Here is a 27,893-nt window from a genome sequence, read left to right as displayed (position 1 = left end):
TGAAAGCATTCTTTTTATTTCCTTTGCAAATCAAACTCTAGATATTTATTAGGTCCAGCTAATTTTCTTTTACATGAATTTTTTTTCCTAATTCTCCCAACTATCATATTATCTACCATTCTTTTAAACCCTAAAGCACTTACAGCTTAGATTCCAAAATAGCACATTATGTAATGATTTCCAAAGATTTATTGTTTAGTACTTTTGTCTTGCATAATAGTAGTCTAATTATATTTTATTCTTGAGTGTACAAAAACTACAGCATACGTTTTACCACATCACCTTTAGAAGTCATCGTAGTGCTGAGGAAATAGCATGCATTTACATTATTAGTTGATTCTTTTGGTTATTGAGTGATTCATTTACATTATAATAATTTAACAACCTTGCTACCCTTCTTTATCCATTGTTTTCTTCTACTAATGCATTATACATGTAGAAAATACAGTAGCTTAAAATATATTTATCATGTTTCTTATCAAAACCTACAGCACTTTTGCCATAATAAAATGTTAACAGAGAAATAAATCTGGTTTGCCAAGTTCTGACTTCAGTTTTCTCTCCTAATGGGAATAATTATCATAAAAAGCATAAATTGAAGCAAAATACTGATAAAGTATATTTAAAGCATAAGATAATAATTTTCGGCCGGGCGCGGTGGCTCAAGCCTGTAATCCCAGCACTTTGGGAGGCCGAGACGGGCGAATCACGAGGTCAGGAGATCGAGACCATCCTGGCTAACACGGTGAAACCCCGTCTCTACTAAAAAATACAAAAACTAGCCGGACGAGGTGGCGGGCGCCTGTAGTCCCAGCTACTCGGGAGGCTGAGGCAGGAGAATGGCGTAAACCCGGGAGGCGGAGCTTGCAGTGAGCTGAGATCCGGCCACTGTACTCCAGCCTGGACGACAGAGCCAGACTCCGTCTCAAAAAAAAAAAAAAAAAAAAGATAATAATTTTCTCACTGAAAATTAATTCATTGCTAAAGGTCCAAATAAATGACAGGTCAGATTACTGGAGACAAATGTGTATCTCAAAGCCAATGTCAGTGTAGTTTGATGAATTATGAGGACATAGAAGAGAAAACAGAATTCCAGAAATTGAAATAGTTGATTTTTAAAATGAGAGGTTGATTGATTTAACTAATTTTATAATTGCAGATTTGGTTTTAACTAGTATTTATACTTGTATCCTGGTGTATAATTTTATACTGGTAACTTCTATAACTAAGCTATTATCAGTTACCTTGAGAATATAAAAAATATATTAATGATTCATATAGAACAAGACACATTAAACTGTGTCTCTCCTTTTTTGCAATTCTGAGAAATTTATTTTTCTAATACAAACCACTTTTAAGGAGAATGTATTTTGGATTTTTTTATACTTATAATAAAATATACATAAAATTTCGTAGTTTAACCATTTTTAAGTGTACAGCCAGTGGCATTAAGTGCAATCACATTGAGCGTCAATCTCCAGAATTTTTTCATCTCCTGAAACTAAAACTCTGTACCCATTAACAAATAACTACCTATATTCCATATTTTGTCCCCACCAGCCCCTGGCAACTGCTATTCTCTTTTCCATCTGATTTTGAACAGTCTAGATACCTCATATGAATGAAATTTTAGAGTGCTTTTTCTTCATGGCTAACTTATTTCACTTAGCATAATGTCTTTAAGGTTCATCCATGTTGTAGCATGTGTCAGAATTTCCTCCCTTTTAAGACTGAATAATATTCTATTGTATGTATATACCACATTTGGTTTATCTTTTCATCAGTTGATAGGTATTTGAGTTGTTTTCACCTTTTGGCCATGTTGAATAATGCTGCCATGAATATGGGTGTATAAATATCTGTCTGAGTTCCTGCTTTCAGTTCTTTTGGGTATATACCCAGAAGTGGAATTGCTAGATCATATGGTAATCTTACTTTTAATTTTTTGACAAACTGCTATACTGTTTTCTATAATGGTGGCACCATTTTTCATTCTCACTAACTGTCCACAAGGGCTGTAATTTCTCCATATAGCTCATTTTAATAAAATTAATTTTTATAAAGTGCTTTGTGATATATATTTTATGATACAGAGAATAACCAGAAAATAGTAGAGTTCTTTTTGTTCATATCTATTTCTATATTCTCACTCAAAAATTGATTAATGGAAATTACTCAAGAAGAGAGGTTTTATTGTAATGGGACATAAATATTCAAATAAAAGAGCAATCAGGCCCAACCAGGAATAGTAAACTAAATTTAGGGAATAAAACTGCACATCATATTTTGGAGGCTGAGGCAAGAGAATCGCTGGAGCTCAAGAGTCGAGGCCAGCCTGGGCAATATAGCAAGACCCATCTCTAAAAAAATAAAAAATAAAATTGAACATCAATGCAAAAGCTTTTACTACATGTTATATTCTATGTAATAGTAGAAATTATAAGATTGCCAGTGACTCTCATAAGGATAGAACTAAGGACATATATTCATGGTACCACATGTAGATTATCAAATTCAGTTCAACTCATAATAATCCTTATAAGAGATATACCTATCCTTATGGGAGTTTTTGTAATAAATTGCATCCATGATAACCATTTCCATTGAGGTCCAGAGAAACAAAATGTGAAAAAGAAATGACAGATAAATTGAAACATTTGGGAAAATGTCATATAGAAAAGGAGTTAGACTTTATTTGTTGGTTTCTAAAATAGAAAGAACTAGTAAGAAGTATGTGGAGATAATATTGGTTGTATGGAAGGACTTGCTCACAGTCAGTAAAAAACAAAAATGGAATGATTTGGCTTCATGAATAATAAAATTTCCTGGCCAGGCACAGTGGCTCACGCCTGTTATCGCAGCACTTTGGGAGACTAAGGCAGTCAGATTACTTGAGGTCAGGAGTTTGAGAGTAGCTTGGACAACATGGTGAAATCCCGTCTCTAAAAAAATACAAAAATTAGCCAGGCGTGGTGGCACACACCTGTAGTCCCAGCTACTCGGAAGGCTGTGGCAGGAGAATCACTTAAACCCGGGAGGCGGAGGTTGCAGTGAGCCAAAATCGTGTCATTGCATTCCAGCCTGGGCAACAAGAGCAAGACTCTATCTCAAAAAAATAAATAAATAAAAAATTTAAAAATAAAATAAAATAAAATTTCCTTAGCAACAGTTATTCAAGTATATCACTTTGTGGAAATATTTCATATGGTATTCAAATACTGGAAGGATGGTTGGATTACATGACTTACAGGATGATTTCTAACCCAGAGATTCTGTGAGTCTGTGAGTATAAATAAAGAAGGAATTTAACTTAGGAATAAAATAACTGTCTAGAGCCAAAAGTTCTGAAGTTTTGGAATGTTTAATTAAAGATTAGGATGAATAGTTATCTATAGACATTCATAGACTGAAGCTATGTAGCCTATTATCCTCTGATTAAGCAGCATAACATTAACTTGCTTTTTATTGTTTTATGACTTTTAGTAAATTTACACAGTTGTTCACCAGTTGTACTTTATGATTGTTTCCAGTTCGGGTTATTTTGAGTATGTTTATATGAAAATGCATAGACAATTTTTTATATAGATAAATTCTCATTTTTCATGAGCACACATCTAGGAGTAGAAATGCTAGGTTGTAATGGCAAATCCATGTGTACATTTTTAACAAAATACGAAGCTGTTTTCTACAGTGATTATACCATTTTATATTTTTCTCCAGCAACACATGAGGGTTTTAATTTCTCCCCATCCTAACTGACACATGTTTTCAGACTTTTGCAGTATAGCCATTCTAGAGTATGTGTAGTAATGTCTCATTATGTACTTATTAGCATTTTCCAAGTGATTAATGATGTTGAGCATATTTTCATGCACTTATTAGCCATTTATACAGCTCCTTTTATAAAATATACATTCAAATATTTTGCCCATTTGTCAAATGAAGTGTCTTATTATTATCAAGACTTTTCTATGTATTGTAGACACAGTCTTTTATCAGATACATATTTAGCAATTATTTTCTCCTAATCTGTAGCTTTTTTCTTTTTCATTTTTGACAGAGTCTCACTCTGTTGCCCAGGCTGGAATGCAGTGATGCAATCTGAGTTCAAGCTTGTTTCATTTTTAACACCTTCATTGAGATATAATTTACATACCAGAAAACTTTCTCATTTAGAAGTACTGTTCAGGCCCTGCCAGGTTCAAGCTTGTTTCATTTTTAACACCTTTATTGAGATATAATTTACATACCATAAAACTTACTCATTCAAAAGTATAGTTAGCAGGTGGGGTGGCTCATGCCCGTAATCCCAGCAGTTTGAGAGGCTGAGGTGGGAGGATCACTTGAGTCCAGGAAGGTGGAAGCTGCCGTGAGCCCTGATTGTGCCACTGCACTCCAACCTGGGTGCCAGAGCAAGACCCTCTCTCAAAATAAAATAAGCAAAATGAGAAGTAAAGTTCAGTGGTTTTCTAGTACATTCACAGAATTCTGTAATCATCACCACCGCTGAATTTTAGAAATTATAATTATCCCCCATAGAAACCTTGTGTACCTTAGCAGTCATTTTCCATTTCACCTGCTCTTCACTTCCAACCCAAGCCATTGGCAACCATTAATCTACTTTTCATATCTATATGTTAGCCTATTCTAGACATTTCATATACATGGAGTCATATAATACACAGTCTTTCGTGACTGACTTCTTTCACTTAACATAATGTTTTCAAGGCCCATTCATGTTGTAACATGTTTCAGTACTTCATTCTGTTTTATTGCCAAATAATATTCCATTGCATAGATATACTTAATTTCATTTATCCATTCATCAGTTGATGAAAATTTCAGTTGTTTCCACTTTTTGGTCTTTATGAATAATGTCACTATGAACATTTAAGTATAAGTTTATATAGACACATGTTTTCATTTCTGTTGGGTATATATTCTATGTATGAGTGAAATTGCTGGGCCATATAGTAACACCATGTTTAATTTTTTCTCTTTTTTTGTTAGACACAGTCTCACTCTGTTACCCAGGCTGGAGTACAGTGGCACAATCTCAGCTCGCTGCAACCTCTGCCTCCTGGGTTCAAGCGATTCTCCTGCCTCAGCCTCCCAAATAGCTGGAATTACAGGCACCCGCCACCATGCCTGGATAATTTTTGTGTTTTTAGTAGAGACAGGGTTTTGCCATGTTGGCCAGGCTGGTCTCAAACTCCTGACCTCAAGTGATCTGCCTGCCTCGACTTTCCAAAGTGCTGAGATTACAGACATAAGCCACTGCACCCAGCCACTATGTTTTCCAAAGTAGCTACTCTATTTTAATTCCCACCAACAACATAAGAGGATACTAAGTTTCCACTTTATTGAAAACACTTTGGTACTGCCATTCTTCATTATTATAGACATCCTGTTGGTTGCAAAGCAGTATCTTGTGGTTTTGTTTTTATTTCCCTAATGACTAGTGATATTGAACATCTTTTCATGTTTTTATTGGTCATTTGTATATCTTCTTTGGAGAAATGTGTATTCAAATCATTTGCCCACTTTTTAAGTTGAGTTGTCTTTTTATTACTGAATTACAGAAGTTCTTTACATATTCTGGGTACAAGTCTTTGTTGGAGATATAATTTGCAAAGATATTCTCCTGTTCCGTATTTTCAATTACTTGATGGTGTCCCTTGAAGCACAAAGTTTTTCAATTTTGATGAAGCCCAATTTATCTTTAAGTATTAAGAAACCACTGTGTAAATGAAGACCATAAAGATTTTTACCTGGGTTTTCTTCTAGGGACTTATAGTTCAGCCTCTACATACATTTAGGTCTGTGATCCATTTTGAGTTAATTTTTACGTATGGTGTGAGGAAGGAGTCCAGCATCATCTTTTTAGATGTGCATATCTATTTGATGTTTGTCCCAGCATCATTTGTTGAACAGACTATTCTTTCTTCAATAAATTATCTTAGCACCCTTGTCAAAAATCCATTGACCATAAATCTGTAAGTTTATCTATGGACTCACAATTTATTCCATTGATCCATATGTCTACCTTTATGCCTGTACCCTGCTTTCTTTATAACTGTAGTTTTGTAGTAAGTTTGGAAATTAGGAAGTGTGAGTCCTTCAACTTTGTTCTTCATTATTAACATTGCTTTGACTATTTTGTGTCTCTTGCATTTCTATACTAGTTTTAAGATCAGCTTGTCAATTTCTGCAAAACAAAACAAAAAACAAAAAACAAGAAAGCCAGCTGTGATTTTGTTACAGATTGCATTGGATCTATAGATCAATTCGGGGGGTTTTGTCATCTTAATAATATTGTTTTCCAACCCATGAACATGGGATGACTTTCCATTTATTTAAATCTTTCATTTCTTTCTACAATGTTTTATAGTTTTCAGTGAACATGACTTTTACTTTTTTTAACAGAGCTCCAAAAGAGGTCAAACCTCTCTATTGACTGAAAGGCCGCCAGAGTTTGAATACGATGCCACTGAGCTTGGGATCCCCAAGTTAAAATATCACAGACCCCAACTAGCTTACTAAGATTCAGCAGTTTCTCTTGGATAGACCATTTAACTTTGTTTGTTCTGTGCCTTAGCTTTATTTCCAGAGTTGCAGAAAAGACAAGTCACAGATCGGGAGAAAATATTTGCAAAACATACATATCATGACCCACGAGGCCCCTCCTCTGCCACTGCCACTGCCACTGAGATGCTCTATCTCACTTCCTACCTATTACCTTCCCTTGTGAGCAACACCTCCCTTAGTGCCAAGGACATCAAGAAGATCCTGGACAGAGTAGGCATGGAGGCAACTGATGACTGGCTAAACAAGGTTATCAGTGAGCTGAATGGAAAAAAATATTTAAGATATCATTGCCCAAGGTATTGGTGAGCCAAAGCTCAACAATAAGAAAACACGTAAACCAATTAAAAAATGGGCAAAATATCTGAACAGACACCTCAACAAAGAAGAAATACAAATGGCAAATAAGCATGTAAAACGATAGTCAATGTCATTTTTTGTTAGGAAATTACAAATCAAAAAACAGGGAGATACCACTACATTCTCATTAGAATGAACTAAAATCTAAAAATCGACAATACCAATTGCTAGCAAAGATGCAGAGTGCAGAAAGTCTCATTCATTTCTTCTGAGACACAGAATAGTACATCAATTTCCTGATCACTGTAATCCATTCCATGACCCACATAGATATTTTTCTCCCCACATGTTAGGAAAGCAGATCTCCCATGGTATTCATGGACTTCTCTTTCTGAGTGGAAATTCACAAGGGTATCTTCTAGTTATCTATTCCAATCTCCCCCACCCTCGTCTAGCATCTTGAAGGGTCTTGGTTGCTAACCTGAGATTGTGACCCAAACCTTCATTTCTAAAGGTCTGAACCCTTGGTAATCATGCTGTCTTCAGTCTGAAGTTGCTGCATCTGTCTATTCATAGTTATGATGGAACACAGGAGGTAGCCAAGTGGATCTCCTGTACTCCACATGAATTCTTCTGTGGCCCCTTGTCTAAAATGAGCCCTGCTTCCTCCTGCTGATCAGGGTCAATTTCCCCTGACAGTATGGTAAGGTAGTTATCTATTGCTGCATAACAAATCACTCCAAAACTTACCAGTTTAAAACAACAAACATTTATTACTTCACAGTTTCTTTTAGGTTAGGAATTGAGGCACAGCTTAGTGGGGTCCTCTGGCTCAGGGTTGGTCTCACACAAGGATACAAAGTGTTGGCTGGAGCTACAGGCATCTTAGGTCTTAATGGGGTTTCCAATCTCACCCACTGATAGTTGGCTGGTCTCAGAAGACCTACTTGCAGGGTTACTCATTTAGACCTATTCATACGGCTGCTCCATGACATGGAAGCTATCTTTCTCCACCATGAGTAATCCATCAGAACGAGTGAGAGTGAGTGCAGGCAACATGAAAGCCAGTCTTTTTATAACCTAACATCTTGGAAGTGACATCACAACACTTCTGCTTTATTCTAATTGTTAGAAATGAGTCAATAAGGTCACAGGATCCTTCAGGTGTCACTTCGCCAGCCAGAAACCTCTGTGGCCGTCTGCGCCTCTGCTTGAGTTTAGCTCGTGCCCACTGGGCTCATTTTGCCCACTTGGCTCAGCAGGCTGCACTCTGTTTGCACTACTGGCCCAGATCCCATGCCCGCCGAGGGTGAGCCAGGCACAGAGTAGTGAGGGTTGTGTGAGTGAGTGTGGGGTCTGGCCACTGAACATAACCAGGTGCACCAACTGCTGTGGCAGAATAGGCAGCTCCTGGTGCCGACTCCACGCAAGGCTGTGGCTGGACCAGGTGTACGGCAAGCAGCTTCCACTGCAGGCACTGGCGCCTGGATGAGGGGAATGTGGTGGTGCCTGAAAACTTGACGATGCCACAAGAACCCCAAGGGTTGGGCGGGGCACATGCTACATTTCTCTTGTTCACACCACCTGCAGCTTGGTAAATGGAGAGAGGGTTGGTTTCAGCCCGTTTGTGTTACAACTGGTTCAGTCCCACCATCCCACTCCAACCTACTCCTGGGCTGGCCCAACCACACCCTGCCTCCCATTGCATGGGGCAGCCACCTACACCAGTGAAGGTGGGTAGGGCTATAGTGTTACAGCTCTGGTAGGGGAAATCCCGAGGTCTGGGCCCTCAGAAGAGTCCCCAGTCACCAGGTTTCACTCCCACAGTTTGACAAACAGGAGTGTGTCACTGCCCACAGCTCAGTGAGCCAGCCTGGAAAGTGTTACAGCCCTTTTCACGCCTGCCATTCCATGGGTCTCGAGTTCTTGACCTGTGTCCAGGAAGAATGAGGTCACATGGACAACTGGAGGGTGTTCAAGGTGAAGAAGAGCTTTATTAAACAACAGAACAGTTCTCAGCAGAGAGGAGACCCAAAGTGGGTAACTCCTATTCACAGGCAGGATTGGACTGAATCTGGGGTTTTTATGGGCTCAGAATAACCCCAGGAAGGTTATAACCATCCTCGAAAAGGAGGAAGTACATGCTGATTGGTCCATGGGCAGGAGAATTGGTCCATGGAGAAAGTACATGTTGATTGGTCAATGAGTAGGCCCGGAAAAACCACCTGATTAGCCAAAAGGCATCAAGGAAGTTCTCAATCTATGTCTTGGACTCCATTTGGAACTGGCAGCCCAGTCCCGAGGCTTCAGGCCATTCTTGGCTTGAAGGTCGGGACTCACTGCAGACCCACCCCTTCCCACCTAGTAACCTATTTGCCTCCTGCCATCATCAATAAGACTAACTCATACTTAATAGAAGGGATTACACATGGGGGAATATAGCAGTAAACACAATACTTAATGGAAATGAAAATATCAAAGAGTGGAAAAATAATAAGCACTTAACAAACATAATAGAATAAATAATCCAATGTTTATCTTTTTCACTGTCTTGGATAAGATAGTAATTGTGACACAATATTGTAACTTCCTCATTCTTACCTTTCTCTGGATTGTGAGATCCTTGAGGGCACATATGTAACATTTATTTACATCCCAAGTGTCTTTCACAGTGCCTGAAAATGTCTAATGATAGAAACATATTGTATATCCCAGAGTCATTCTGCATTATAAGATTTTATGGGAATTATTCCTGAAGGATATGCATAGAACAAAAAAGTCACTGACAGAGAATAGCTTTCCTAGGTACTCTCACTAAATCTTTACTCACCAAAATGCCATCCAGAAGTGAGGGGATGATTATTTGAGTTCTATTGGGAAAGTTTCAGATTTGATGGTGTGAATAATAGTATTGGGTAAATCCCCAGGGCTGCTGAATAGCTCTAAGATGCAACTGTAAAGCAAAGGGAAGACAACAGTGACAGGAGCTGACTCACTTTAGCTCTCCACTGTAATTAGTCCTTAATTGACTATTTCTCTTCTAAGGCAGACAACCCCAGAGAGTATTCCATTTTATGAATTATAACAAAACTCATTTGAAACTTTTTAATAGTTGCATGCAGCATAGGCAGAACATGTTAATCGATTCTACTCTCCCAAGAGCTGGATCCCTGTGGACATGGAGAAAACAAGATCACTGCTGTTGGCAGCTGAATTCTAATAATTATTATAATGAGATCTCTAAGGTCTTGTTCTTCCTTCCAACTTTTATAAAGAACTGCAGAAGTTGAAAATCACTTTCCCACTTGCTCTAATTTTAAATGTTACCCATCGATTTCATCACTCAGACTCCCTTAAGATTTTTCAGTTATGCAGAGAGAATCACATGAGTAAATGTAACCATCTTTTAATTTTACCAGAAAAAGATGGCCTAAGAAAAACTTCTTTTATCAATAAATCCAAACATTTCTTTCTTTAGTCTCTCCAATCTATAATTCCATCTTTTTTTCTCATCTCCTTCAGAACTTAACTATCAGGGACAATAAGTCAGTTGTTAAATGAGTTAGTGGGTTGAGTATCTTTCCTTTTTACTTAGAAGACAGAGAAAACATGAAAAAACAAATGACATTAAACTGAAGCTTAATTTTAAAAATTTACTTCCAACATTTATTTAACACTTATAAATGTTAAAGCAACATATAGTCATAATTATATATTACATTTTCATATGGTTATATGTTAACTTTTTTATTTTTACAAGACTAAACAGGGAAAATTAAAAATTCACTTATTTGAAACTCCTGTTATCTTTGCATATTTATGTAAATCATAGTATTTTAGAAATTGAAGAGGAAGAAATTCGTGCAAACCCATTCTACAAGGCCATTGTTATTCTTATACTAAAACCAGACAAAATGCAACAAAACCAGAAAACTCCAGGCCAATATCCCTAATGAACATAGATACAAAAACTCTTAACAATATAGCAAACCAAATTCAATAGCACATTACAAAGATCATTCACTATGATCAAGTGAAATTTGTCCTATGGTTCCAAGGATGGTCCAACATACACAAATCAATAAACATGATATATCATGTTAGCAGAATCAAGGACAAAAATTACATGACAAATAAAAGGCATTTGATAAAATTCAATAGGCTTTATGATAAAAACTCTCAAACCAAGTGTACAAGGAACATACCTCAAAACAATAAAGTCCATATATGACAAGCTGACAGCTAACATCATACTGAATATGGAAAAGTTGAAAGATTTTCCAATCTCTAAGATTTGGAAAAATATAAGGATGCCCATTTTTAGAACATTTATTCAACATAGTACTGAAGTGCTAATCAGAGCAAGTAGGCTGGACAAAGAAATAGAAGACATACAATTTGGAAAGGAGAAAGTCAAATTGCCCCTGTTCACAGATGACATGATCTTATAGATAGAAAACCCTAAAGACACCACCAAAAAAACTGTCAGAACCAATAAACTAATTCAGTAAAGTTGCAATATACAAAATCAGTATCCAAAAATCAGTAGTGTAATAGCAAACTATCTGGAAAAAAAAATCAAGAAAGCAATCCCATTTATAATCACTACAAAAAAAGATACCCAGGAATAAATTTAACCAAGGAGATGAAAGACCGCTACAATAAAAACTATAAAACATTGTTGAAGTATATTAAAAAGTACACAAATAAATAGAAAGATATCCATGTTCGTGGATTGAAAGAATTAACATTGTTTAAATGTCTATGATACCCAAAGCAATCTATGGATTCAATGCAATCTGGAGTGCAACGACATGATCTCGGCTCACTGCAACCTCCACCTCCTGGGTTCAAGCAATTCTCCTGTCTCAGCCTCCTGAGTAGCTGGGACTAAGGGTGCGTGCCACCATGCCCGGTGAATTTTTGTATTTTTAGTAGAGATGGGGTTTCACTGTGTTAGCCAGGGTGGTCTCGATCTCCTGACCTCGTGATCTGCCTGCCTTGGCCTCCCAAAGTGCTGGGATTACAGGTGTGAGCCACCGCACCCGGCCTGAAATAATTTTTTTTAGGGTCAGTCATGAGTTTCAAATAACATCAGTTTGAGGAAAATGTAAGCTTTAGTCTCTCACAGCAATGAATGTGCTCAATGTTTCTTCTTAAGCTATGAGCCATTCTTAAAGAAATCTCTGTAATCCTTAACTTCTCTTAGAGACAATATTATGATTTTGGAGGTTCTTGGGGGCCAATTTTACCTTCTCCAAAGGGTAATCAGTGTGACTTCAGTTTTTTGTTTGAATATAATTTTATGAGCATCAGTCAACCAAATTTCATGTGTTTATTTTGTATGTCATACATTCCAGTAACTTTGCCAATTGAACCTGTAAATAAAAGTTACAAATCCAGTGACTATGGCAAAAAAAAAAAAAAAAAAAAAAACTCTTTGGATTTAATATAATTTTCAATTGAAAATTATATTAAAATATAAATAAATTAGACTTCAATATTCTTTCCTAAGAAAACTGACAAAAATCTCAATTTAAGTACAAAGAAGTATTCAAATACTGTTCATATTTGTGCTATCTTGCCAAATTTACTTTTTTGCCTCACCAAACACCAAGAGTATTTTACCATAGAAATAAAAAGCCAAATTTTAAGGATATGAACAGCTATGGCCCAGACTAAAACCTAAAAATGGACCTAAGAGTTTTGATTCCCAATCATCTGATGATTTCCCTGATGACTCCATGATTTCCCACAAGAATTTACTCTTCTATTTCCTTCTGCTGCACTAGTTAATTACCCAAAGGGAGCATGCAACCCCCATGATCTTTGCAAGAAAATATGTTATGCCAACTTTCAGGTACGGCTTTTGATCCTAAGATATTACCCCTCCATTTTTTCCCCCATCTGGGTCTATAAGATCTTTCAAATCTGCCTTGTTTATTTTCTGGAGTCAGCAGGACATCCTTGTGTTGGAGTTTTGGTTGACAGCTCCAGAAAGCCTGCTGAACACCAGGTGTTTGTCCCAAATGGCAGGTAGACAGAGGAAGAATGTGAATACTATGTGCTATTACAATTGCCTCTTTTCTCTATAATTTAATTACCCTATTGCAATTACTCCATTTTACCATTTTCTGAAGTAGTGCAACACTATTACTCTATCACTTCAATCAAATTGTAAGAAAAGTAATCACATGGCTTTGTTCCTCTTTTATCTTGAGAGAAAAACTAGAATGTAAAGCAGAGAAGAGAGTTTGGGGCTTGTCAGGTTATTTCTTGACAAGTTGAGATCGTTGTAATCACTTCTTTTTTTTTTTTTAAACTCTAAATTTTTTTCTATTTATTTATTTTTTTTTATTTTATTTACTTATTTATTTTTATCTTTTTTTTTTCTTATACTTTAAGTTCTAGAGTACATGTGCACAACGTGCAGGTTTGTTACATATGTATACATGAGCTATGTTGGTGTGCTGCACCCATTAACTTGTCATTTACTTTAGGTATATCTCCTAATGCTATCTCTCCCCTCTCCCCGCTCCCCACAATAGGACCCGGTGTGCAATGTTCCCCTTCCTGTGTCCAAGTGATCTCATTGTTCAATTCCCACCTATGAGTGAGAACATGCGGTGTTTGGTTTTCTGTTCCTGCGATAGTTTGCTGAGAATGATGGTTTCCAGCTGCATCCATGTCCCTACGAAGGACATGAACTCATCCTTTTTTGTGGCTGCAGAGTATTCCATGATGTATATGTGCCACATTTTCTTAATCCAGTCTGTCACTGATGGACATTTGGGGTGATTCCAAGTCTTTGTTATTATGAATAGTGCCATAATAAACATACGTGTGCATGTGTCTTTATAGCAGCATGAGTTATAATCCTTTGGGTATATACCCAGTGATGGGATGGCTGGCTCGAATGGTATTTCTAGTTCTAGATCCTTGAGGAATCGCCACACTGTTTTCCACAATGGTTGAACTAGTTTACAGTTCATTTCACTGTTAGCTTGAGTTGCCTTCTCCTTTGCTGTTATATCATTCCCACTGGCACCTGGAAATCCTTCCAAAATGTTTTCCTGGCCTGGGGCCATCACACAGCCCACCTGCATGGCCAACCTAACTGCTGAGTGTTTGGTCTTATGACCTTGAATAGCCATGTAGGAACTCTATGGTGGACTGAGCCACTACTGGGTAAAGACTGGATCTCTGTACAAACTTGGATAACCGGACAATACATATAAATAGGTACCCTAGATCCATCTAACACCACACATGCAAATGTGAGTGATTGAGATATGACATTGAACAACTATAGACAAAATTTAAGTTTTTCCCTAAACATGTCCCACAGGAGGCAACCATAAAAGTGAAAACTGCCCTGAAGAGCACCAGTTTCTGGCAATGGAGATCATACTGGCAAATGTGGGATGGCTTTCTTTAGCTCATCCCTACAGCAAGGATGCTCTCTTGAGTTGCAGAGATCTGTTAGGAACAACTTAATCACGCTAAAGACATTCAGGTAATGCCTAAGGTATTCTAGTACCTAGGTTTCCTCCCAACTGCCCAATGCCAATACACCATTATCCTTAAGGACACAGATTGATTTGTCACAAACAGTCTTGTAGGCCAGGAATATACTGAATTGCCCCAAATGGTACCCAGTGGCTCTGTGCTACTAACCTCCGGCCCAGGCTTCCCCTGGGGTGGCTTGGATGACTCCAGAATCTCTGACACCATTCCTGTATCCCTCAATGAGTCCATCTGGAGAAGTCAGTGGAGTAGGTCTGTTTTTTCTTGGTGGGATTACTTATTGACTATATTTGTGCCTCCAGTAGGTTCTTCTGATATCACGTAGAAGCTGGAAGCCCTTCAGAGATTCGTCTCCACAGCTTTGCATGATGCCAAACATGGTATGGAGGCCTTGAACATTGAAAAAGCATCAATGAAAAAAGTTGTCTACAAAACCAAATGGCCCTAGAGATGCTGACATCTGTGCAAGGGGGAACCTGCGCCCTTTTCAAAAGTGAACATTGTGTGCATATTCCAGACAAAGAAGCTGAAGTTAATCAATCCATCCTTCACTTATAAAAGCAATTACAGCTTACTGACCACATAGAGTATGCCAAGTGGTCTACACAAAGTCATGTTTTCCAGGATGGGGTCCTTGGTGGAAAGCTCTGCTAGCAAGCGTTTTGGAAAATGTGATTTTAGATCTTGTCATGTGCACTTGTATTTACTGTTAGCGTAGGTTTTGTTTGCTGTGTTTCATAAAGCCAGGGGAAAGAAATTGCCGACGATCCCACCCTTTCTGACCAGCTCAGGGAACATATAGGAAGAGATGGGCATGTGAAATTGTAAGAGCCAATCAGGAAAATGGATTGCAGGATCTCTGACTGGAAATCATAGAGCCTTGACTATTCTGTGACTGAAAATCAGAGTGCCTTGACCTCTCTTTGACCTAGCCAGCTGCAGCTTTTTCCCAGCATGCTTGAACCCAAACTTGGGTCTTGAACATTCTCAGGCACTGATAAAGGTATCTAAGTTGTCGCCAAAAACACTGAAAGAAACTAGCTCTGGCCCTGAGCCAAATTCTTTAAACCCTCATATAAACTCCATACCCTGACCCCCTCACTGCAGACATATCTAGGTAGAACACCCCTTTTCTCTCCTATCCATGGGGAGGATTTCTGCAACACGATGTAAGTTCCCTCAATAAATGCTTTAGACTGATCACCTTGGCACATAGTGCTTCTTTCTTTGGAATTCCAACCAGCCCCAACTAGGACAGTTTTGGGCACTCCCTTGTGTGAACTCCCCTGCCACCACTTTCGAGGGACAAAACAGTACATATCTAATGGAATCATCTTGTTAAAAAGCAAGGGAACAACAAATACAAAATTTGTGATAGTGTTTCCTCAGATGAGAGGTAGTACAGAGAGGGACTAGAAAAAGAGTAGTATTAAATCTAAGTTGTTGTCAATCTATAGTTCTTATAGATCAGGTAATGGATTAAAAAATGTTCACACTTTAAGGCCACGCATGGACCAATGACAGCCAGTGGTTATAATTAATACCATTTTGAATATCTGAGTTCCACTGGAGTAAGGCGATGAATCAAACAAGGCCTTAGAAGAAAAGTTGCATGGGAATGCAGGAAGGTTTTGCAGAGGAGGTGAAGTTTCAGTTGCATCCCTGTTGCGTGGGCTTCAATTTCACCGTCTGAGATTTAAATAGAGGCAGGAGTCACTCAGGCTAGAGTGCAGTGGTGCAATCACAGCTCACTATTGCAGCCACCACTTCCTGGGCTCAGGCGATCCTCCCGCCTCAGCTTCGTGAGTAGCTGGGAGTACAGGTGCACTCCACAACCCTCGATTATTTTTTTTTTTAAATTTTTGTAGAGACAAGGTCCCAGCTATGTTGCCCAGGCTGGTCTCGAACTCCTGAATTCAATTAATCCTCCCGTGTTTGCCTCGCAAAGTGGGGAATTAGAAAAGTGAGCCAACACGCCCGGCCCACTAGTGTTAAAAAATAAAAACAAAAGCAAGAATCTGACAGATAGAGCCAGGGTCTCTTCAAGGGTCTCTTCATAGCCCTTCTCAGGCTTGTACGCCTCATAAGAAAACTATCACATATGACTGCAAAACCCACCTTACACCAAAAATACTTCTGCAAGGACATCTGCCCAGCAACTGTTTGTCTAACCTCAGACTGGTGTCATCCTTGTTACCAATCTTTGTAGTCAAGGATAATGATTTTAAACAATCACATAAACCTCCTCATTCTTCCTTTAAAAACCTTTGTCTTCCCTTACCTCCCTGAATAGAAACATAGTTTACTCTGGCAAGTCTATTCTTTAATGCAATTTCCTATTCCCGAATAAATTTTTTTTTTTTTTTTTTTTTTTTTTTTTTTTTTTTTGGTGGAGTCTTGCTCTGACGCCTAGGCTGGAGTGCAGTGGCATGATCTTGGCTCACTGCAACCTTCACTTCCTGGGTTCAAGCGATACTCCTATCTCAGCCTCCCAAGTAGCTGGGACTACAGGCACTCGCCACCACACCCAGCTAATTTTTATATTTTTAGTAGAGACAGGGTTTCACCATGTTGGCCAGGCTGGCCTTGAACTCCTTGTTAAATACAGTGCGTTCTAAATTTCTCTTCAAAGAACCAGTATGTCAGTACCTTCAGTTCTTTGTTCTCCATTTTAAAGTTTAACTTCCTCATTTTCCTCATCTCCTTGCTTCTAGTTTCAGTAAACGACCTTTTCCGCCAGTTCTAATCAGTAGTTCACATCTGTTTCCCTGGTGACCTGCTCCGTCCTGAGTCACCCCTAGTCACCTGCTCTGTCGTGAGTCACCCCGGTGACCTGCTCTGACCTGAGTCACCTTTAGTCACCTGTTCCGTAACCGTCCTTCGCGCCGAAACTACTCACCTCACCACCCCGGCTCTTACCCCTGCTCTCTTTAAAATAGCCAATCGGAATTAACTTAGACTGTGCGGCCCAACCCTAGCCAGCACGGGAACGACACAGCACTAGGGACTACCTGCGTCAGGGATAAGAACTCCTTCCCTTCCTTTGATCAGGTGTGCTCTAGCCATTGCTCTATCCGTGAGACGCACCCTTCTATAGAAGTAAATTGCTTTGCTGAGAAAATTTGTGCTCGAGTGTAAATATTTTTTTTTTCCTTCTTCTTCTTTTTCTGAGTCTCACTCTGTCACCCAAGCTGGAGTGCAGCGGCGCGGTCTCGGCTCACTGCAAGCTCCGCCTCCCGGGTTCAAGCGAGTCTCCTGCCTCAGCCTCCCAAGCAGCTGTGACTACAGGGGCGTGCCACCACGCCCGGCAATTTTTTTTTTTTTTTTTTTTTTTTGTATTTTCAGTAGATACTGGGTGTCACCCTGCAAGCCAGGATAGTCTCGATCTTCTGACCTCGTGATACGCCCGCCTCGGCCTCCCAAAGTGCTGGGATTACAGGCGTGAGCCACTGCGCCCGGCCAACGTCATTTTCTTTTCGAGAGTCCCCTCTGTTATTTAGCGAGACACACTACTACAATGGAGAAAAAAGACGCCTTCTCCTTCAAGCCCTGAGAGCTTCAGGACTTTGGCGAAAAGTCTGCGCCTGAAGCGACCCAGGAAGGATTCTCGGAATCATAGTCCCAAAGGCATCCCGTCTTCTGCGCAGACTCACAAGTCCCTGTGGACGGAATCCTTGAAGTGTAGTGCCGCTCAGTCCTTCCACCGGAAGTGTCCGATCGGAATCAGCCCTGTCGGAGAGGTGAGTCCGGGTTTGGGGACCCAGACGTCCAGCCCTGTTTCCCCCTCCAAACATCCAGTCCCTCTCATATTGCCTTTGAAATTAGCAGCCTCTGGGTGACCAGACCTTGGACCTCAGAGGAATCCCGGAGAAAGGTGGAACCAGCTTCGGCGTTGGGAGGGCAGGCGCGCTTACGTATTTAGTGAGGGTTTGGCGGTCTCCATAGTTACCTCCGCCGCGCGTGACGTCATAGTGGGGCGCTGAGAGGGCGTGGTGGCGTGGGGTGGGGGCTGTCCTGCTGATCCTGAATTTGGGGTCACTGGTAAGAGGAGTTGCCCATTCCAGCCAGGTGGAACGGGGAGGGGTGTCAAATGTCTCGCATCTGTTATTGTCTGCCAAAAGAAACTGCTGTGACGACCATCCCCAGTCCCCTGCTTCCCTTGGGAAGAGTAACTGCCCTTTTGTAGGACACTTGGGGACAACCCCGGCTTGTCCTGAAATTTATTGACACGGTAAATAGTATTTCCTGTGTGCCGAGGATGCAGTGAAACCAACACTGACCTACCCTTGAGAAACACAAGGTACTATGGGAGCCTTTACCAGCATGCCCCTTGACGCCTCTGTTCTGCTTTGTGGTCTCTACCGGATTTCCCCTGACTCTCTCCCCCTCCACCAACAAAACTCTCACCCGTTTTCCCCTCCTCCATATACCCACCAAGGCATGGTCATCCATCAGGAGCCCTCCTCTTTAACCTCCACCTTTCTCATAATTAATTACTCGTTCCTCTCTGTTCTCCTAGCGTTTGTTTACACTTCTGCTTACCCGTTTTTGTAAGTCCTCCTAACACTATTATAAGGCACTAGATGCTCAAGAAATATTTATTAAAGCTACTAACTTTAGAGGGACTAGGTTTTAAATGGATGAGAAGTGATAAAACACCTGGAGATAGGACTGTCAGCTGAGATAACATGCTTAGCATAATTAAAGTTTCATTCGGATTATATGGGCCTACTTTATACCCATCTACTATGGTAAATGAGATCATGCTCATTAAGCATTAGGACACTACTTGGTTAGGGCATCTAGGAAACATAACAAGAAACATCAAAGGAATGGCCCAGTAAAATATAAGGGATTGAGACTCTCTGGTTAATATACCATGGAACTAACCCCCTCCTTTTTTTTTTATCATTGATAAATTTTGTTCTTATACTCACTCAAACTGTTTGTTTTCCAAGGTTCAGTCTGAACCTGTGATATTTATTTCATAGTCTTGGAGAATTAATACAGATAGATATCTTCAACTACCCTTTTCATGAATCTTGTCTGCGGAGACCAACTCGGTCGTAGAAACCCTAACGCAGTGGCGCTAGAGAAATTAAAGACACACACACAGAAATATAGAATGTGGAGTGGGAAATCAGGGGTCTTACAGCCTTCAGAGCTGAGAGCCTTGAACAGAGATTTACCCACATGTTTATTGACAGCAAGCCAGTCATAAGATTTACTAAAAGTATGTTAATGAATATATATTAAATATTCATATAATTTCTTGCAAATATTAAGTAAATGCACATTGAATTTAATCTCTATATGTTTAAAAATGTATAGATATATGTATAAAAAAATAAATTCATCTAAATATTAGCATTTTAAAAAAAAAAGTATTCCTTATGGGAAATAAAGGGATGGGCCGAAATAAAGGGATGGGCTCTGGCTAGTTATCTGCAGCATGAACATGTCCGTAAGGCACAGATCGCTCATGCTATTGTTTGTGGTTTAAGAACTCCTTAAGCCATTTACCACCCTGGGTGGGCCACGTGTTCCTTGCCCTCATTCCGGTAAACCAACAGCCTTCCAGCGAGGGCATCAAGGCCATGATGAGCATGTCACAGTGCTGCAGAGATTTTGTTTATGGCCAGTTTTGGGGCCAGTTTATGGCCAGATTTGGGGCCCTGTTCCCAACACTTGTCAAAATCTGTCTTCCCATTCCAAGTTCCTTTCCATTATTGAAATATCATTGTTTCTGTTGGAAATATTTTTCCAAGTAGATGTCTTATTATCATCTTAAATACAGATCATCCAAAACAGAAGTCATCTGAAACTTTCCAAATTTTTCCTTTCATTCAATCAACAAATATGAAGCCTTAAGAACACTTAATAATGCATGGTCCTTAACCTCATGGAACAGCAATCAGTTGATGAAAAAAAGAGCCAAACAACTAAAAATAATACAAGGACTTATATATTCATATATGTATGTGTTAGGAATTGTAAGAACTCAGACTAGAGTTGAGCAATTTCTTAACAGAGGCAGTAGAGTTCTTAGTCACTCCAGCCACCATACCCTGTAAGCTGATCTCACCATCAACCTGCTGCTCATTCCCACTTCCTCAACTCTGTTCCTGTCCTTTCCTTTCTGAATCTTTCTCATCCTTTATTGTCCAATTTAAGCCCCATGTTAAATACAGTGAGTTCTACATTTCTCTTCAAAGAATTATTATGTCAGTATGTTCAGTTATTTGCTCTCCATTTTAAAGTTTAACCTCGTCTCCTTGCCCCTAGTTTCAGTAAACAACCTTTTCCACCAGTTCCAATCAGTAGTTCACATCTATTCCCCTGGTCACCTGCTCTGACCTGCATCACCTTAGTTACCCGTTCCATAACTGTCCTTCCCGCTGAAACTGCTCACCCCACCACTCTGGTTCATACCCCTGCTCTCTTTAACATAGCCAATCGGAATTAGCTTAGACTGTGCAGTCTAACCCTAGCCAATAGGGGAATGACACAGCAGTAAGGGCTACCTGCGTCAGTGATAAGAACCCCTTCCCCTCCCTTGTTCAGGTGTGCTCTCGCCATTGCTCCATCTGCAAGACGCACCTTTCTATAGAAGCAAAATTGCCTTGATGAGAAAATTCATGTTCGAGTGCTATTTATTTTGCCGCCCAAAAATTTATTTCTAACACCCACCACCTCTGGGAAATACCTTCTACCATTGACAGTCTCTTCCCACCGCAGGACAGTTAGAACATTCAGCATCTCCACCATAAATTCATTTTATACTTCAATATTCAACATTTAACAAACATGTGCAATGTATATGTCATGTTAAATGTTTCTCATTTAAATCTTTTATTTCCATGTTTTATAATTTCTTCCCAACTAGTTCACAAACTCAAACACTTCTTGTTTAATCCATTAAGCTGTATATTAGAATACAGATTTTCCAGGCATATGCCATACTGACCAAGTTACCATCTCTAGGAGCAGGGCCCAAGTCAGCATCTCCAGAGGTAGGGTCTAAGAAGCTGTTTCTACCAGAGATCCCATATGATGATTAGGCAGCAAGCCCAGTGTCAGATTCAGACTTTCTTGTAAACCATCGCTATACAACTTATAGCCCAACACTGTGCTTGTGATAAGATTCTTAATAAAATGTATGTGATTGCATCAGTCAGTAGTCAACTTAGTGAAATGTTCAGTAAAAGAACCTCAGGCCTGGCACGGTGGCTCACACCTGTAATCCCAGTACTTTGGGAGGCCGAGTTGGGCAGTGGGCAGATCACAAGGTCAGGAGTTTGAGACCAGCTTGGCCAACATGGTGAAACCCCATATCTACCAAAAATACAAAAAAATTAGCCAGGTGTGGTGATGTGCATCTGAAATCCTAGCTACTCAGGAGGCTAAAGCAGGAGAATCACTGGAACCTGGGAGGCGGAGGTTGCAGTGAGCCGAGATTGTGCCATTGCACTCCAGCCTGGGTGACAGAGTGAGACTTCCTCTCAAAAAACAAACAAAAAGAACCTCATACTTTCATGAATACAGTGGCTTCTGTCTTTTCCTATTACTACCCACCCTAGAAATTAAGAACATATTCATCTCTACAGTGTTCAGCAGGTCATTCTGCTCAGAAGAATTGACTCCTCTTCAATGACTCCTTAGTGCCTAAAAGATAAACTCCAAATTCATGAACCTGACATTTGATGTTTTCTGCAGTGACATCTCCAAGCTTTGTCTCGATAATTTTCTTATACAAACCTACTAAACATTTTGCTTTCCCACTTCTGTATTCCTACCCTTACCCAATTGTTCAGACTATTTCTCTGTTTGTAATTTCCTACTTCTTTCTCTCTCGCATCCCAGTCAAATCTTTTCTATTCTTCAGAATTTCATTTTTTCATTAAGCTTCCCTTGACCACTGCAACCATCTGTATTTTTCCCATCTCCATTTTATGAAGCACTTCTGTCATTTTTCTTTTTCATCCTTATTTTCTCTGTGACTTTTAAAATTTAATAACATGTACCTTGTTAATATTTAGTATTACATTTAAGTTTATTGTTTCTAATTTAAATTCTTATTTTTAAATTTAAACGTTAAGCTATCTTGAAGCAGAAATCATAACAGTTGTATTCTACAAATCAAGTATGTCAGTGCTTTTGCATACAATAAATGCCCAGTAAATTTTTGTGTAATGGAGAATGATGATTTTTATTACATGGTCTTTCATTTTCCTAGACAGTAATAGTAATTTTTGATCCCTCAGGAGGACTTGAAACTAAAGAAGACCCTTTCCAAAGCAGTTCTGATAATATATTCTTTCCACAGATGGCTACAGAATCAAAGAAAGCTGCAGCCCAGAACTCTCCAGAGGATGAAGGACTTTTGATAGTGAAGATAGAAGAGGAAGAATTTATCCACAGGCAGGACGCTTGCTTACAGAGAAGTGAACTCCTTAAGCAGGAGCTCTACAGGCAGCTTTTTAGGCAGTTCTGCTACCAGGATTCTCCTGGACCTCGCGAGGCACTGAGCCAGCTCCGGGAGCTCTGCTGTCAGTGGTTGAAGCCGGAGATCCATACCAAGGAACAGATTCTGGAACTGCTGGTGCTGGAGCAGTTCCTGACCATCCTGCCAGGAGATTTGCAGGCCTGGGTGCATGAACATTACCCAGAGAGTGGAGAGGAGGCAGTGACCATAGTGGAAGATTTGGAGAGAGGCACTAATAAAGCAGTACTCCAGGTGCATAGGGGATGGGAGATCTAACACCTCCATAATGGATAAAGTCCCAAAATGGGAGGAGAGGCCTGAGATTGCGTATCTAGCTTGCAGGAGCTATTGGTTGAATGTGCATTTATGTCTCCTTTCCTGTCTGTTTGATTCCACATGACATTTTACAAATGACTCAGACTCGATTCTTCCTTCCCCAGTTTTGTATTCCTATGGGAGTTTCTCTTCGTTGTTAGAAGATGTTTAACACAGGGATTCTTTTATAGCCCAAATGTACTTTATTTTTCTCAGGTTCAAGCCCATGAACATGGACAAGAAATATTCAGGAAAAAAGTGTCACCACCTGGACCAGCACTTAGTGTCCAGTTACAGCCAGTGGAAACCAAGGCCTATTTTGATTCATCAGAACCCCAGCTCCTATGGGACTGTGGTAAGGGGCAGAATGCCATACAGTGCACATCACTGAAGAAACAGGAGAATGAATCTCCCTTCACAAACTAGTCTTGGTAACTGTAGGTGGTCCTTTCCTTTATTACCCAATGAAAAGAGAGAATTTGTGGCCAGGTGCGGTGACTCATGCCTATAATCCTAGCACTTTGGGAGGCCGAGGCAGGCAGATCATGAAGTCAGGAGATTGAGACCATCCTGGCTAACATGGTGAAACCCCGTCTGTACTAAAAAATTAGCTGGGCATGGTGGCAGGCACCTGTAGTCCCAGCTACTCGGGAGGCTGAGGCAGGAGAATGGTGTGAACCCAGGAGGCGGAGCTTGCAGTGAGCCAAGATCGCGCCACTGCACTCCAGCTTCGGCGACAGAGCGAGACTCCATCTCAAAAAGAAAAAAAAAATGAAAAGAGAGAACTTGTTTTCCTGTGAGTCTTTGGCCAATTGTGGGGGAAAAAATAATTTTGTTCCTTATCCAGAATATTTCCAAAACACAGAACATGTTTATGATATGACCAAATTAAAGGAAATAAAAGTGAATGAGTGAAAAAATATCATAAAAAGAGAAAAGAAGCAAAACAAAAAGAAATACATGGGCAGAAGCAAAACATGTTCATAGAGAAGTACATATAATGATCAAGAGAAACAGATACACGATGATATACTGAGAAATAGTATATAATTCACAAGTAACATAGACCCTGGTCCATATTTTTCCTCTTATGCTCTTGGTCTTATAAAGCTCTTTTACACTTTTATAGAAAGTTAGCTATACTTCTAGAGACTACTTCCATAGACTATGCATCTCTATTCTAAAACTCATCTATTTAAAAGATTCATAGATGCAGTATCACTTAAGGTGTGAATGGTCCCTATAGTAAACCCAAGAATAACTTACTGTTTGTTCGTTTGTTTTGTTTTGTTTTGTTTTTTCCCCGAGACGGAGTCTTGCTCTGTCACCCAGGCTGGGGTGCAGTGGCGTGATCTCGGCTTACTGCAACCTCTGCTTCCTGTGTTCAAGCAATTCTCCTGCCTCAGCCTCCCGAGTAGCTGGGGTTACATGTGCCTGCCACCAAGCCTGGCTAATTTTGGTATTTTTAGTAGAAACGGGGTTTCACCATGTTGGCCAGGCTGGTCTCAAACTCCTGACCTCGTGATCCACCTGCCTCAGCCTTACAGAGTGCTGGGATTACAGACATGAGCCACCACGCCCAGCCATCATTAATTTTTAATAAATTTCTACACATTCTGCCTTCAGGTTTGTTCTGGAAACATCTCCATCTATCCTATATAAAATTGTAAATTTCCCTCACCCCGCGAACAGCACTCCCTAACCCTCTTTCCTGCCCTAGCATATTGTAGACAAAGGATACCTTATAACAAAGAAGGGCAATTCAACTCCAGCATGGTATAGAGCTACAAGGTGGGATTTGTGAAGACTAGATGATAAATGGATCTTGGAAACCAGGCTGGGGAGTTTAGTCTTGTAACAAAAAAGAGAGAGAGAGAGAGATTCAAGGTTTTTGAGTAGAGTATGTAAGGATGACAGTGTTTAATGACCATTAGTCTAGTAAGGATCTTTAGGATAACTAGGAAGAAGAAAAGTGCAGTCAAAACAGCAAGGAGGCAGTTAAAGTCTAGATAGGAAATGGTGAGGTTGAAGGCTACAGCAATGGTAGCAGAAATGTAAAAGAAGGGATTTATACAAGGGACACTTAGCGGACAGAGATGACAGGATTTAGAAGACTGATTTACCATGGAATATGAGGAAGAAATAGACGATAGTTGGATGGAAGTTTTCTCACACATACTTCAGAGTAACATAGCTTTACTTTTTTTGTGTTCTAATCTGCTTTCTTTGAGGTAGTGCCTCCATTTTCCCTCTAGAAATGTATCATAGATCCAAGGTTCCCAAGATCCCCTTCAGTCAACATTGTAGAGTTCCTTCTCCTTACTCCGTCTCCCCCTATCTCTTGAGTTCTTGCTGATGGCAATCCTCCTCCCAATCTTTTCTAATATATATGCTTCACATGTCTGATTCCTCTCTCTGCCAACCACTGCAGGCATTACTTGTTCTTACCAATGTTTCTTTCATTCCTGTCATCCTCTTTCATTCTATCATTCCTCTCATATGAAAGGTCATATATTAAAGTGGGCATATCAATATGTTACTATCTTGAGCATGCTGCAAAATTTTCTTTCTTCTAGTGCAGCAAACAGGTGATATTTACCTCTTTCTTTTTTATTTTAGATAATGAGAGTGAAAACAGTAGATCCATGCCAAAGCTGGAAATTTTTGAAAAAATTGAATCACAGAGAATTACATCTGGAAGAATCTCAGGATACATATCAGAAGCATCTGGTGAATCTCAAGACATCTGTAAGTCTGCAGGCAGGGTAAAGAAGCAATGGGAAAAAGAATCAGGGGAGTCTCAGAGACTGTCATCTGCCCAGGATGAAGGTTTTGGTAAAATCCTCACCCACAAAAATATAGTCAGAGGTGAAATAATAAGCCATGATGGATGTGAGAGGAGATTAAATCTGAACTCAAATGAATTCACACACCAGAAATCTTGTAAACATGGTACCTGTGACCAGAGCTTCAAATGGAACTCAGATTTTATTAACCCTCAAAGAATTTATGCTGGAGAAAAAATTCACCAATATGGAAAATCTTTCAAGAGCCCAAAACTTGCTAAACATGCAGCAGTTTTCAGTGCAGATAAAACTCATCAGTGTAATGAATGTGGGAAAGCTTTCAGGCACAGCTCAAAACTTGCTAGGCATCAGAGAATCCACACTGGAGAGAGACGCTATGAATGTAATGAATGTGGGAAAAGCTTTGCAGAGAGCTCAGATCTTACTAGACATCGGCGAATTCACACTGGGGAAAGACCCTTTGGGTGCAAAGAATGTGGGAGAGCATTCAACCTGAACTCACATCTTATCCGGCATCAGAGAATTCACACCAGAGAGAAACCCTATGAGTGTAGTGAATGTGGGAAAACCTTCCGAGTGAGCTCACATCTTATTCGACACTTTAGAATTCACACTGGAGAAAAACCCTATGAATGCAGTGAGTGTGGAAGAGCCTTCAGTCAGAGCTCAAACCTTAGTCAACACCAGAGAATTCACATGAGGGAAAACCTATTAATGTAAGGGACTTAAATTTGTATGTAAATGCTGAGGAAATGACACAATATGAAAAATATTAAATAAAAAATAAATATTGGGCAAGATGAAAGACTGAAAGACCAGTGTCTGGTCTTCATCTGTGTGTGTGTACTTTCTGTGAGACTGATGATGTACCCCTTCTTTCATTGACTACTAAAGTCAAACCGAAAGAGCTACATTTAGGGGGCCTAATAAATAGGGTAGTCTATGGCAGTGCAGTGTAGAGAAATAGAGACTGGGGAAACAACCATGATTACAGTGTGGGAAGAAAATAAAGATTTAGGTAAAGAGACTGATAATCAGTCCTAGTTTATTTTCCTAGTTAGTTTTGCACAAAAAGAGGTCAGCTAAACCCAGGAGTGAAATAGCTTGCACAATGCACTGCAGAACAGTGTTTTCAGAGCATCCCTTTAAAAACTGAAGACCACAAAACTAAGTTAGATGCTAATGTTAAGTTAGAGAGTCATGTCAAATAAGGACATATGTAATGGTGGCATTCCTATATGAGGCCAAAATCTGTGTCCAGAGGTCATACCAGGGAGTAAAAAAGCAGAAGAGCACCCCAGGGAAGAGGCCAGAATCCAGATATTTAAGTAAGACAGGAAGAAATAGAATTGGGTTAGGAGTGAGAAAATATGTTCAAATTGAACTAAACCTCAGAAGTTGGAGGATAAACACAGGATAACCAGGCTTTTACTGGTTTTTGGCACCTTTCTGGGGTAGGTTGATAGGGACTATAGTGAGCTCTCCTGACAGAAAGTGATAGGATTCTCTGGCTACTGGCAATTGTGGTAGATTACTGAGGAAGTTAGTACTGGAAATAATGGTCCTGAAATGTTATTTCATTGCTGCTGGCTGCTGTCTACAGAAGACTGAGAAGAGAGTGTAGAGCAATAGTATATGAAAGAGGGTAGGGAGGAATGATTTAAGTCTGAAACATTCCATAGTATGTAAGGTTTTTACATTATAAAATGTAAACAGGAGCTTGATGTTAGATGTATGATAATGTGAAATGTACAAAATCTCCCACTAAGAGGCTTTGTAAGAGATAGCATTTACTTTCAATGACTTTAAAAATGTCCTGACAGGATCTAAGTAACACAATATTTGGTTTGTTTTTTAAGGTAATGTTGAGCCCA

General features: G+C 39.7%; 1 protein-coding gene and 1 long non-coding RNA gene across 2 annotated transcripts; one reads left to right on the top strand and one right to left on the bottom strand.

Annotated features, from left to right (window-relative positions):
• Window positions 1-7,638: 7,638 nt before the first annotated feature.
• On the bottom strand, window positions 7,639-18,072 carry LOC106997866 (uncharacterized). The gene is made up of 4 exons (XR_001444146.3): window positions 17,424-18,072; window positions 14,563-14,802; window positions 9,716-9,838; window positions 7,639-8,475 (listed from the first exon to the last, which is right to left on the bottom strand). It is a non-coding gene; the product is annotated as an uncharacterized LOC106997866 (long non-coding RNA).
• Window positions 16,261-26,832, top strand: ZNF165 (zinc finger protein 165). The gene is made up of 4 exons (XM_015135770.3): window positions 16,261-18,152; window positions 22,739-23,149; window positions 23,429-23,567; window positions 25,832-26,832. Exons 2-4 carry the CDS (start codon window positions 22,739-22,741, stop codon window positions 26,737-26,739), a joined length of 1,458 nt encoding a protein of 485 aa, XP_014991256.2. The 5' UTR covers window positions 16,261-18,152; the 3' UTR covers window positions 26,740-26,832.
• The last annotated feature ends 1,061 nt before the right edge of the window (window positions 26,833-27,893 follow it).

The sequence above is a fragment of the Macaca mulatta genome, chromosome 4, assembly GCF_049350105.2.
Source record: "Macaca mulatta isolate MMU2019108-1 chromosome 4, T2T-MMU8v2.0, whole genome shotgun sequence".
Taxonomy (NCBI): domain Eukaryota; kingdom Metazoa; phylum Chordata; class Mammalia; order Primates; family Cercopithecidae; genus Macaca; species Macaca mulatta.
This window is presented reverse-complemented; position numbering and strand designations above follow the sequence as displayed.

Coding starts and splice junctions, on each gene's coding strand:
- ZNF165 (XM_015135770.3), top strand. CDS start 22,739: ATGGCTACAGAATCAAAGAAAGCTGCAGCCCAGAACTCTCCAGAGGAT. Junction 23,150..23,428: donor CTAATAAAGCAGTACTCCAG/GTGCATAGGGGA, acceptor TATTTTTCTCAG/GTTCAAGCCCATGAACATGG. Junction 23,568..25,831: donor CCAGCTCCTATGGGACTGTG/GTAAGGGGCAGA, acceptor TTTTTATTTTAG/ATAATGAGAGTGAAAACAGT.